At 40.5% G+C, this 14215-nt stretch overlaps 1 protein-coding gene across 7 annotated transcripts in view; it reads right to left on the reverse strand.

Moving 5' to 3' along the window:
• Window positions 1-14066, reverse strand: part of Scrib (scribble planar cell polarity protein) — a 36978-nt gene extending 22912 nt beyond the window's left edge. For 5 of the 7 annotated variants that reach the window (XM_076909857.1, XM_076909854.1, XM_076909852.1 and 2 more), the window contains exons 1-2: window positions 13633-14066; window positions 13233-13350 (exon numbers count right to left, since the gene is read on the reverse strand). In XM_076909857.1, coding sequence (XP_076765972.1) covers window positions 13233-13350; window positions 13633-13794 — 280 coding nt within the window. In that variant the 5' untranslated portion in view covers window positions 13795-14066. The remainder of the gene's footprint in view (window positions 1-13232; window positions 13351-13632) is intronic. The other 2 variants (XM_076909856.1, XM_076909855.1) reach the window with 1 other exon arrangement.
• Between the last annotated feature and the right edge of the window lie 149 nt (window positions 14067-14215).

Consider the following 14215-nt stretch of genomic DNA (forward strand, 5'->3'; position numbering starts at 1 on the left):
CGTAAATACAATGACACAATAATTAATCATTGGTATTGTTTTAGCGGAACATGAAATTTCAGCGTTAACTTTTCCGTGTAAATTGCAAAATTAATCGTTTTTGATATTAACATTAGCTTCCATGCAGGATATTGTAAAATTAATGACTGTTGATGCTGAGCTTCGAGTTCTCCAACCCTCCTACCAAACTTTTGTTCAATGATGGTATCCAGCAAAATATCGAGCGCTTCCTCCCACGATCAACTTTAAACGAAACACAGTACCCTAATGATGAATGGTATAACACATGAATTTATCTAACTCAACACGTGCAGTATAAAGTTTGGCAAAATTCCGAATCAAAATAAAATCGTTTATTTCTATAAGGTTGTGGGAGAACAATCTACGATTCATCCACGAATCGTTCATGATTCAAGCTCAAAACGTTTCAACTCTGACCCAATTAGTACATGAAATAAATATCCAAATTATGCAATCCAGTGCTCTTGTATCAAAAACTTTCCACGATTTCTCATAGTTCTATAACTACTTTGCTATCGCGAGTATCTGATAACTTTGGATTATTCGAAGTATCTTGAGACTGTAGTTTAATCAAATCCCACGTTAGCTCTTGCAACGTAAAAGTTATCAAAAACAGCCATGAAAATATTAAAATTGGTAGTAGTATCGGAAAGCACGCGACCAGCATTGCTCGTAAATATTCAGTATATATAATAAATTGATCGAACCTCGTTGCATATGTACGCTTACCATTCCAGCGCAACAAAAGGGTTGCTGATGGCCATTGATTAATTTTCGAACATGCACGCAAGTACCTAAAAAGAGATCGATATTCTAGGACCAATTCCTGGAATTTCTTGTGAATTTTTCCCCAAATTGTTTCATCAATTCTCCCTCGTAATGTGACTATAAAAATTTTACGCACATGCAAACGTTTTAATTAAACAGCACGGTTTCGCGTACACCTAAAATTAGAGTGGAGTTCTGGGAACACCCTCGACATGGGAACGTGTCTCCAGTTGTCAGTTTCCACTCGATTGTTCCCCAAACTCGTCCTCGTGTGTAACTTGTTAGGCATTAACGAGGTCGACCGCGAAGTGTGCAGCAAGTGCGACTGCAAAAGTTGCACGCACAATCTATAACGAGTTTCGTAAATATTGTAGGACGACCTCGCGAAATATTTATCTATCTAAACGCAGTGGTAATATTAAAAGTACTAATTATGTTCATTTCCCTTGACTCGTGCATAGCGACTGGAATTATATTTATTCAGGATAGCATGTACCCCTACGTTAATTGTTTCCCAATCAAGTCTATCTGGTGTCTCACACCCCCTTGAGGCACGTGTATCACCACTGCCACGCTACCTATACGCAGTAGACAATCTCAATTTCACGGTCTCGTTAGGTATTCGTGGTCGTGCAGGGTGTGGTTTTACCCTTTATTTTCTCGTTTATTTTCGCTTTCCCACGTTCGTACATACATACGTAGTTCTTTCGATGGATCCTTAGTGCTGAACAAAGCGGCTCGATCGAAGGTACGAACACTCTAGGGTGCCTCTAAAAGTGGGACACTTTTGTCCTCTGCTTTCTCTCTCTCGTTCACCCTAGTCTCAAAAGCGACGCAGAAATATCAATCACTGGCCCAGATATTGCGAATCGTTTTTATTCAATACATAGAAATGCTGTCCGCGCATATGCAGACGAGTGCAAATAGTGCTGATCACTCTTTTTCCCTTATTCGTGTCACGCTTGAAACAAAATACGCGAATCTGGAGAACAGTCGATGAAATTTACTCGAAAGGGAGAACTTTTGCAACGTATATTTTTGGGCCAAAAATTTATTAGGTCGACACTGCAAAAATTCGCAAAACAGAGGAACGTCGAGTATTCTCATGCTGCCTACGGCACAGATTTCAATATAATGTTTACATTCTTCCAGATGAAATACCTTTTCCTTATGCCTCATGCTACCATTTTCAATGGTTGTACAAGTTTGAAAAACCGCGCGTCGAAGACCAATTACGCTTTACGAAGGCAAAGCAGAAAAAGGGCGGCGTCGGCGGCAGAGTCCCAGCACGTTTCTATAACTGAAAACGTCCGGGAAGCCAGCGTGTGTACGCGTTTCGCGTAACCTAATTGTAGCGCCTTATTGAGTTTCCATCAGCGACTTGGTATGCACACCGATATCCTCGCCTTAATACGTTGACCGCTGGGAGTCAGCCATTGCAAACTCATTTTCCAGCCGGTACGAACCGTCTGTTTCGTATAACCGCGACCATTTGGAACTTTTCCCTCCTTGATCTGGAAGTAACTGTTCCTCAGAATCATGTAGTGACAAAGTATCAGGCCGCAGCAATAAACTGGTATAAAATGTAATATAACGCGACTGAAATGATCAATTAACTGGATCTTAGCCAGGAGTAGGAAATGATTAGCAAGTACAGAACATTCTGACTCGGTCCTAATAATATTACTTTCATTTTTAATTAAAAAGCAATTCAATTGCGTAGAATAATACAACTTTTAAATAGGAGCTAAGCTAGGTAAAAAAATTCTAATATTAAGAAAAATTGCTGAAACTCGGACGTATATCGTCGAAATTGATCGGGATTGCCCGCGTCAAATGTGAACGTTCGAATATTCTTCGTGTGATTCATTTGGTTGACTAACGCGTTCCTCTTCTCCTTTCTTTCGACACGCGTACTTTTCCTCATCTTGTCGTATCGTTGATAAAATAATTTGTCTCGATAAGGTTTGTAGTTTCTCCAAGCACTCGAATATCAGCGTAGCCAAGTTGTCTAACAATTGGATTGCAAGTAAGGTCTGTAGTAATTTGCGACTGATTAAACTGCCAGTAGACGCCAGTAGACGTATATAAAATGTTCCATGATGACACAGAGTACTCCATACATATACATAAAGTATTTACGTGCCAAGTACGTTGAGACGTCACTAACAAAATTTCTCGTTACAATAGAACGAAAGACAGAATCTTTCTAAAAACAAATTTTTCAACCGATGACGATTAGATAGAGACTATCCTTTAAGCAAATGAATTATGTAATAGCAATCCTCTCCTGTCCTGACTATTCTTCCTTCTCTATCTTCTTTCCTCTATGAGTCACAATCGAGAATTACTCTACTTTTCTCTGAAAAATCCACGGATAACAAAAGATAGTGGGGAATCTCTACACTCGCTTATTAATAACGTATCGAATCGCAAGTTATCATTGTCAACGAATCATTATCGCCTCAAATGATAGCGAGCGATTATGTTCTATCGATCACATTGATCGACACGAGAATAATTTCGGTTATTGGTGGAAACTCGATAAAGTACGAATTAATGCGGTGCTCTCGGTAGACGGGAAGAATGCGTTCAGACAGACAGAAATTTATGATATCGATTATCATAGGAATGCAATTTATTACACAAATTGAATTCGATGTATAATCGTGACGAGAGAGATATCAGCGACCAAGTAAAGGAAGATTAATGTTCTGCTGTTATATAGGGTGTCATTGAACGATCCAATTAATACTGCATCTAAAAAGAGAGACGAAAATGTAATGTACACTTGTCTGTCATCGGAAGCTTTGTTTCCAGGCAAATTAATGTTGAAAATTATTATATTATTAGTGCTACAGTTATCAGACCTTTTATCTTTCCTTTTTCTTCATCGCGTTCCTAACTTCTTCACTCCCATAAATGTTATCTTGAATTTAATTGATATAGTTGTGTACATATTGTCAATTCGATTAAAGGATTGGCTCGAGAGCAACGTCTGTGCTGAAACATTTCAACCTTTAATTTTAACGACGAAATGAAAACTATTATTCAGCATTAATATCATCATTTAGATTCACGGTTCTAAAGTTTTATAGGTCATCAAAGGATTAAAGAGAGTCGAAAGGGAAACGCAATAACGGTGAACGATGAAAATCAAACAAGCAGCAGCGAGTAACTGGCCAACTTTCAACGGCAGAACTGTGCGTAATTATTAAAGTTACAAACTTCACCGGTATTAATTAACAGGGCACGGTAATGATTGCAAAATTCCTAATCGTTGGCACGATTAAATGGCGCAGTGGACTTTAGTTAATGGAACTCCAGTATATCATTGTTGGCCCCCTGTACAATGGGTCCTCGATCATGGACCAGAGATCACCCCTCGAATGGTGACCTTTCGGAACTGCACGAATAGCTCCCATTAATCTCAACTTTCTACAGGAAGTGGTAAATCATTCGATGATGTTCCGATTTTTCGAACGGCACTTCTCACTAATTTGTCATAGAACGTATCTGCTGCTCAAGAGAACGTAGAATTGCTCACCGACCATGACACTTGCTTGCACACGGAAAGCTCTCTGACTCGGCTAACCGGCTCTGTGCGCGTGTCTGTGGATTAACATCGTGCATTTCACGTGCACGCTTGTGAAATTATTTACTACGAGAGCTCGTAACGCTGTCAAAGCCTTAAATCGACCACGCCGATTATCCACCATGGCCAGGCTACGTGGCAATCCCCCGAGACCACGTTCTTGCTATTTTAAACAATGGCGAAACTAATTCCTTGAATATTCCAGCGATACGCTGGAATCGTTACTTCGTAGCGTCATCAAGTGGAAATAATTAATGATTCATCCTCCACGTTACGTGAATGAATTTTATGATTAAATTGACCTTGATTTGAAATTGTAAACGGATTTAGGATATGACTTTGTGGAAGGTGTTTAAAAAATTATAGCAAGTATAGGCGGGTTTTTAAAACCATCTAGGCGTGGAAGGCATTTGTGCGACTTTTATTGTACACTAACCTTTCCCAAGATGGCAATAAATTTCAATAAAATCACACCTCCCGCTATTAATATCAATTGAATGGGAGTAAGAGGCTTGATTCGAAACATTCTGCGAAGCTTTTTCACTCTACGTCGGTTCGAAAGAACATTAGAAGCAGTGGAAAAGGAATTTCAATTAAAAATCAATTCCCTTTCTCTAGGAATCATCGCATAAATTAATAATAAACTAAACATCTTTTAATTCGTTTGAAATAAAAAGAAGTAAATTGGTACTTTACGATAGCATCGTTCTAAAAGTTATTTCTACGAAGGAAAATTGAGAACATCAAGAGATGCTTCGTAATGGGTGGAAGGAAAAGCGAATTACTAGACATTTTATTTCCTCGACTCGCAGAATTCATCGTCGGCGTCAAACGCAACGCAACAACGTAGTTTATTCGATTTACCAATGAAATTCGATGGAACTCGTGCTCTCTGACCCTTTTTTAACGAGCTAAACAGAGTCTGAATCGCGTTACACCGATGGAAATAGGAATTGTTGTTAATAAAAAGTAACAAAAGAAAGAAAGGGAACGAGGGGATTGATATTGGTACAACTATTTCGATGACTCGCTGGACACAGTATCGGCTTTTCAGCTCGTCAGTGTTTCCGGGAGAATTTTTCTCCGGATAAAACGCGACAATATTTCTGGGCAATATCCGTGAATGCATCTCTTTATTGCAAATTGCAACGGCAACGAACGATTGAAAAATCGTTGCATACGATGATTTACGATGAAAATGATTTATATGCTAATATCTCTAGAAACGATTAAAAATAAAAAAGAAACAAATTCATTTTCCTACCCCTTAATACTCACACATATTATACTGCCAGGACCAATTCGTAACGCGGTTGATTCAAGGAAACAGTCAGTCTTTGGTAACGATAGGAATATCGATTTAACTGTCACCGAGTGACAAAATCGTCAATATTCCTGTAATTATTCTTGTAAGACAAGTGGAAGAAAGTTTGATCGGGTACACAGTTCCGGATATAGATTCTACGCAGCCAACGTTCTGTTACGAATAACATATCCGATATTCCGCGTTAAAATCAGTGATAGATCCGAAAAGTAGCGATTATGAAACCGGTCACCGTTGATACAGACACGTGGCATATTGTTAGCGTAGCGGCAGAAGAGGAGGCCGCAGGCACCCAAGCTATTCCGCGCCCTGGCATGCGCAACATTTCAAATTGGCACGGTGTTTAGATGTATCCCACGTAATTACCCAGGCAACGTATACTCCCGCGTAAGATATTTGTCAGTGGTATTCACAAAGAGGGCCGATCCTGACATTTCGATGGCGCGTAATCGGTCGTATTTTCAACACGTTCGCGCGATAGCGCCGGTGTTGGCCATGGCAGAGGAACGAGGAAGAAACCGGAGCAGAGAAAGAGAGAACGGATTTATTTATTTTCCAACCGACCGTGTAACTGTTATGCTATCGATATACACACGCGTTCGATTGCAACGGGGGCTCAATTTTAGAAAGAACAACGGTAAATTATACTATATGCGCCCTGCGAGGGTGAGCCGAGGCCGTTTAGGGAATGCATTGATCCCGCTGAATGGAATAGATTTAAATATTAACCTTTTGGCTGTTTCCAGTTGAAGATTGAAATATGAGTTGTCATTTCAATCAATTAATCGAGATGTGCTCCGATATTAACAAGACTTGTATCGAGAGCACAGAAGGGGTTAAACTAAAAGCATCCCCCTTCTTATCCCCATAAAAATCAGCTACGTTGTTGATTGGAATTTCACGCGCAAAATGGTGATAAATGAACCACGTGTTTCGCGCGTGATGCTTATTTTGACTTAGTAACAATAGCAATCATAATGTAGCAGAGACGAACAACAATTTGTCTGAACCGTCGAAAGCCAGGCAATCTATTATTTGCCGCGAGGTATTCACCAATCTTTTATTCTTGTAGAACAGCGAAGCGAACGACGTGAAACAAATTACACTGTTTAGACGATAGATCTTCATGGAAAAGATTTATAAATTTATCGTACGTTTAACCGAAAAAATGTTGGGCCTATTTGTTAAACTGTGCCAGTGTGTTTCGAGCCATTCGGTTAGTTGTACGTTCACGGGGTTTACGGTGAAACAGGGAGAGAGAAAGAGAGGCGAAGAAGGTAAGAGAGGCACGGATCCAGCAAGAATGCTAAGAGCATTGGAAGGTTCGTGACATTTCAATCCTTCGATTCTTTTCAAAGCTTCCAACGCGGAGTCGTTCGTCCGGCTCGTCTCTTCCGGGTGCTTAATTCTACGGTATAAGCGCGGCTATAACGGCAACCTACGCGATTTTCACGATTAAATAACGAATGAAGATCGAATAACAGAATTGCTGAATCACGATCGTCCGCTTAAGAAGGATACGTATACTAGCGTGATTAAGGACGATGCTCATTCAAAAGTGAAGAGGTACCGTCGTCGTACGTTCATAACAAATTCAATAACAATATCAATTTACCTTCAATTACTAAATATTGATAAAAAAAACAAATGAATATTCAATTAAATGTTCTAATCACAAAAAAAATACCAGTTATTTATATGTATTCGAGGATAATATAATAATCGTATAAAAGCGTCCCATAAGTTCACAAGTCGGAACGTTCCGGAGAAGGAATAAGATCTAGAGAAAATGTTTTCTTTCGATAATGGAAAACCCAGTAATTTCTTCCTCGGTAATTTAATAAGTTTTATAAGAATTATAGACGTGACTGTGTGTATTCTCATCAATGTCGTCGCGTGCGAAGGAAATTTATTGTTCATCCGTGTCGCCACGTGGTGAACGGAACGTGCCATTGCTTAGACAAGCAAGAATTTTTAATTAACCTTACCCGTATAAAAGTGCCAAACTCGTCTAGTTTACGATATAAATCGTGAACATTTCTCATTTTTCATAGTGGAAAAATTCAATTCTCTCTACTTTAAATTTTTGCCTCGCATGTAGATTTAGGTCAACAAATTTCTTCACTTTTACGCCCTGTAATTTTGGAAATTACAAATCATTCGTTTCCGAATGTACGGAAATAAATAATGTCAGATAAATGAGCGTATGCTTTAGTGCTCGACAAATTGAACAATAAGTGACGAGGCTATTCAATAGACAAGGCTTTGTTTTAGACAGACGCTTTTAATAAGCGTATTGTGGTGTACCGTCATCACGAGTGTCATTAGAGTTGCCACGGTACCGGTACAATAAACTAACTGGAACCAGGAAATAACCGATGCCGTGATAACTGGACGCGACGTCCACGATTCTCTCATGGCTACGTCCCTTCGAATAGATTCACGGAACAGGAAATAATTTTTTCAAGAATCCCAACGTGCACCGTCACGAAAAACTAGCCTGACCAGGCTTTTGAAGTGGGAATGCTTGATTGAATTCAATGATCCCAGCGCTACGTTTAATATCTGCAAGTACGCAAGGAATGAAAGGCTCTAACGAAAAAGACTTTAAGTGTAAATCTTAAATTTATTACATTAGTAATACGAATTTTTAAAATCGAAGTTAGAATAGAAACTCTTCGTTTCAAAGTGGGCCATTAAAGATATTAAAGATTAATATCCGCGAATGTAACTGATGGCTATCACAGTATTTCGTTAATTACTCGAAATGGCACGGTTCCAGGAAAATATTCCTTGGCTCGATATCGAAATAAAATAAAGGGGACCGGAGACAAGGCTGTAGCGAATTGTGTACAATCGATAGCTCTATACGTAGCTCAAAATAACTGGAGGATCAGCTACTCAAACAGCTTTATCGCTCATTCAGGTGTCTAATATTTTAGAAGCACCAATATACCGCGGAACTTAAATATTATATGAAGCAGACACAAACGGAGTTTCTTTAAATCTTCCTGTATTAGCAGATTATGCTTGGAAACGTGAAAATTATCAAGTTTTAAGCCGAAGGATTATACCAGTTTAAAAAAGCAGATTAATACCGAAATCCCTTCACCTTCGCATATGCTTTTAAGTACCATCCAGCTTCGACTCTGCGGACAGAACACGGCCAACAATAGAGGACGCAATGAAGCAATTTTAAAAGAAGAATTTTAAACGTTCCAGTCCCTCTAGTACATTCACAGTTATTAGGTATTTCTGAAACCGAAATTCATAACTAGGAAATCTGTGTATTGCGTCATTCGTACGGCTCAAAAGATTCCTACTCATCTTCGTCGCCACTTGCTCTTTCCCTGGCGTTAAAACCACGGTGACTCGGGGGCCCCCCATTCTTTCCCAGAGAACTGTGCTGTTACCGCGCATTTATTCTCACGCGGTGCCATTCTGGAACCGCCTAATCCCACCAAGAACGGCCCACTTAGTCGAACGGTTCATGGAACATCATTCCCAAGGTGCAACCCAGTTTATCACGCCCGTGGAAATTAGCGCGACCTGATATATCGCGTTACACGGACTTTATCGGGCAACTATTAGCAAACTTCGAACGGCCTATATTTCGTGAACAGCGTGTCCCATCCCCGTATGGAGACCCATTGTCTGCCGTTGACCGACACAGATATCTCGTCTGGAAAGTGTCACGGCTGACAATAATAAGGAGATCGTCCTTGAGGAAACAGACGTAATATTGGTTCGATAAGGTTCGTGATAGGAATAAGCGGAATAAAGGGAACGGTGAAATGTCCCCCAGGTACGCGGCTCGGTTCTTTTTACTGTTCTTCCAGTCGATAACTTGATCTTCCAGAGCGAGAAGGGGTAAGTATCGATTGACGGCGAAGGAAGTAGCGATCCAAGCGATAAATAGATCCTTCGCGCGAGGAAAAGATGGGAAAAAGGAGCCGCCTTGATCGCTGTGGGACCTCTTTAACTATTCTAATGGCGATTAAGTCTGCGGCTCTCGGTACATATAACGGAAAGGCAAGGAAAGAAACTGATACGGATTGACGCGATTAGTGTAGAATTTTAAAATACGATGTGTTGCAGTTGCAAATGTTGGGTTTGCGAATGGACGGGGTCTATCCTGTTATTAATTCACCAAGATCTTTATAATAGGGGGTTGTGTAAGCTTGTTGAGCGAATGGAACGACTTCGAGAGTCTTCGAACGCTGGTGAAGCTCGTATTCTTGCTGAAGGAAGGCATCTCGAGTGGTTTCTTTAACGTTACAAACCGGGAAGATGATGATCGAGCAAATACAGTTAAAAGTTTCTACACTGAAACTTGACATTATTTTAAAAGCATTACCTTCGAGGGAATTACTGCTCGTCGCGATGATCTTACGGAATTACTATACGAAGGACATCGCTGAGGCAACTGTTCGGCCGCGATGGTCATGAATGACAAAGAAGAGATTTTATCGGTCAAATCGTGAACCGTTATCAATGAGTCACGGTGGTGGCCAGTTGGAAACAATACAGTGACACGAGTCGATGACCACATGTCTATCGAAAATTCCAGCGATCTATTCCCGCTTATCTCGTTCACATTCACCATTTCCATATGCTCGATAAATATATCCTCCTTTCCCGAATACCTGAACAGACAATTTGCTTCGTAACGTACTAATGGAATTAGAAGAATTTTTAGAATTTCAGCGATCACAGGATAAAATAGAAATTGAGTGGCTGGCGGCAACGGGGACAGCGATTTATATCGATTTGGTGTAGACGAGAGAGAAAGAGAGAGACAGTTTACAGACGAATGAGCAAGCAAGTATCACGATTTCGTTTTTGAGAATCGCAGGTCGATGTGGCGCAAAACCGGCAGAGCGTTTTACTTGGCTGGAACTCCGGCTCTCGACTTTCATTGCGGAACAAAAGAATTCATTTTCAGCGCGTACAATGCCGTCGCTTATTATACACTTCGGCATTGTCCGAAATCTTTTTTTCTTCTTCTATTTTTTCATTCCTTATTTTTAGCATTTATTATTCGAGCGTTTCGACTAAAAATGGAGGCTGTTGACTCTATTTAGGCCGTTAAACATTCCCACCGGTTCGCGCCAACTTATTATATCATTCGAGGTTATTAACGAATGCTAAAGCAAAGAACAAAGTCAAAATGTTAAATTTTCAAGGTGATACCAGAATTTCAAAGGTTATACGTAAGTAGGCATGCGGTATTGCTTGCTAAGTGGGTGAGCAGTATTACGAAATGACGGACTAGTTTCATTAATGAAAACGAATGAGCGCGTAACGAAATTAATCAGATAACGAAGAAAGTTAAGCAAATTGCGACTAAACTTTTGAGTAATTATCCGGGTAATTTCGTTGGTGATTTAAAAGTACCTAATAGCAACTTTCAATTAAGTGCAGAAGCGATTTCAGCACTGAGATTCATTAGCGAAAGCTCTTGGATGATATCGTCTAACAATGTAAAGTTAAAGTAAAGCATTTACACGGTTACTTCAGTTCAACGAGACAAACTGTTCCGTTAACTGCTGCCGAGCCACTTGGCGATAAATTTTCACGTAACATTTTGTCAGACATAATATCCTGAATTCATCAGAAAGGAATTTCTCTCGCGACATTTACTTTCCATTTACAGAGAATATGAAAAGTAAGTCGTGGATCCGATAAGATGTTATTACATAGTCGAAGGTGTAATCGCAAAAGGAGCGACAACAATGACCGACGAGATCCACGTTGTTCGGTTCTTTTTGAATGAAAAATTTCATTTCACGCGACGGATAAACGTGCACGCGTACGCAGACATTACGACTTCGGACCTAATTACTTGGGACGGACGTCTGTCACGCGCGCGTGTACACGAAAGAATGCGAAAGAGGCACGTTTATTGATAACGAGAACGGTCGCTCATCAGGAAGTACTAATTACGCTAGGGAATTATTTATGGCGTGTATTTTTGTCGCACCTTTCGCGATATTACCGAAGGCAACGTGGTCTCACATTTTGTACATTGCATTCTCTGATAATTCGTACAAAATTTGTGTGTACCGTGATATGGCTATTTCATTTCATACGCAGAGAGAACGAAAATTGTTGCCGGTTTTTGAAACAATTGTTTCCCGCTTGCTCTTCTTCAGCAATACTTACATACAGATACAAGTAGAAATTGTGAGTTTCGAAGGTTTTGAGTAAAAGATCTTCACCTAACATTGAGTTACGAGTGCTGCTCAGTATTTAGCAGCAAGAAGCATTCCAGGCGTGTAGAAGGAGAGAAGGGACCGGTACAGAAAGGGGGAGGTGGTCTGATGGCAAAACTAGGCATCCGCGACTCTACGGTGCATTCCTTCTCTTCAGCCGTTGTGCTGCATGTGAAGTAACGAAGTTTCCTATGTATATGTGTGTGTGTGTGTGTGTGTGTGTGTGTGTGTGTGTGTGTGTGTGTGTGTGTGTGTGTGTGTGTGTGTATTATATATATATATATACGCGGGTGGCGAGGGACGAGCATAAGGTAAACATAAAAACGCCGAAGTAGAACGGTAAGTAAATCCAGCGAACAGCGAGAAAGGAAAGGCTTCCCTCTTGGGAAACAACTTCGAGGCGGGAGTAAAAGAACGCGCTTCAACGTGCCTTTCAAGCCACGAGCCGCTGCATCGTCGTTAGAAAGTAAACGAGGCGCCGCTTACTAAAGGTGTGTGTATTGATCTTCACGAATCGATCTTTGAATCCAACGAATCGCTCATTGGATCGATAGTTAAAACGATAAGAATTAATCGAGATACTGAAACACGATCGAGAAACTCTGGACATATATCGATCATAGAATCGACTCTACTTGTGTTTTTGATCGATATCTGATAATAAAATTGTTGAAATTTTGCCAATAATTTGATTAATGTGTAACAATTCTATGCACGATTTTATTGCTAATACTTTTCAGAACTGTTCTACGAGACAAAGACCAAGACGACAAAAAAGTAACCATCAACCTGTTAGATCATCACGATCGATACACCGGTTATTGTAATGTGTAGTAAAAACGTATAACGATAACGGTAACTTACCCACAAGATGTACGTTTTATTAATACATAAAACTGGGCACGACTGTTACACGGTTTATCCAACTCGAACGTCCGAGTCGAGGTTCCGTTAATGGTTCGCCTCGTTTAACTCTAACTTTTCTTTATTCGACGCCTTTTGTACGCGAGTTATTACACACGGTGTTCCCATTGACAATCGTCTGAAACACGTACACGTGCTGCGTCCGAAGCCGTTGTGGCAGGCGCTGGGTTGCCTGCTGGCTCACCGTATGCGAAAAGAAAGATAACCGGAAAGACGAAGAGAAAAAACGTCCAGAAAAATGTTCACGTCGAAATGAAACATCGAAGCGAAAGCCGTTTCGCTGGATCTTCTCTATCGTGGTCGTCGGTAACGAAGTCACGAAACAATTGAACAGAGTAGTCCAAAAAACAGAAAAAACGAAAAAAAAAAATAGAGAACTACTCACCGTTCCTAGATACGTCCAGTTCCACGAGGTTTTCGAAGTTCTGGATATCCGGTGGCAAGCGGTGAATTTCATTGTCGCTCAAGCCGAGTTTTCGTAGCTTCTGTAGTCGAAAAAAATTCTGAAACAAGAGAAACGAAAATAAGCAACTGTGTATACGTCGGGGAGAAAACGGCAATGTGACAATAAAAGCTACCCTATCAACTATGTCGTGAGCGTTCGTCGTTACATTATAGCCGATGGAATGATACGTCATGGACACAATAGCAAGAGGAAGAAAGAGAGAGAGAGAAGGAAAGAAAGAGAGAGGGAGAGAGAGACAAATATGAGAGGGGAGAGGTAAAGAAAGAAAAAGAGGTACGGTTGTAAGACAGAAAGTTGGCATGTAGCGGTATTTGCCTACCTTCGGTAGATCACGAATGTGATTCGCGTCCAGCAGGAGCTCTTCCAAGCTTCTCGAGTATCGTAAAATATCATCAGGGACGCACGACAGAGAGCAATGACGCTTATCAATGTATTCCACCTGCCTGTTACACCCTTTAAAAATCGGAATGCAGCGGAACATGGTATCCTTTTCACTATCAATCACGTTAAAACAGCACCAATCATAATTGTCCCGTTGTTTTTACGGTGGCACACGATGCTATTTGTACATATTCGTGGGTGGGATAGATTAAGAGAACTTAGGAGGAAAACGAGCGGCACAACATACACTTTCACGCCCTACTCGGCTTTAAACGCGCTCTCGGCTTGTGCCTCGAAGTCTGACGTCATCACGTCTACGAACCACTGATCACATTGCTCTAAAGCGACACACAACAGTGAACGAATGCGACGCTTTGAAAAGATGGTTCCCCCACCATGCGCTCCGACGCGGACCAACAATAAACATAGAAGGGAAACCTTAAGTAACACGTTCACTCGCAGTTACAACGATAGATGTGTAAACTTATTTATAAATTTAACATAAATCTCGCCCGTGTATT

The sequence above is a fragment of the Xylocopa sonorina genome, chromosome 2 (assembly GCF_050948175.1).
Source record: "Xylocopa sonorina isolate GNS202 chromosome 2, iyXylSono1_principal, whole genome shotgun sequence".
Taxonomy (NCBI): domain Eukaryota; kingdom Metazoa; phylum Arthropoda; class Insecta; order Hymenoptera; family Apidae; genus Xylocopa; species Xylocopa sonorina.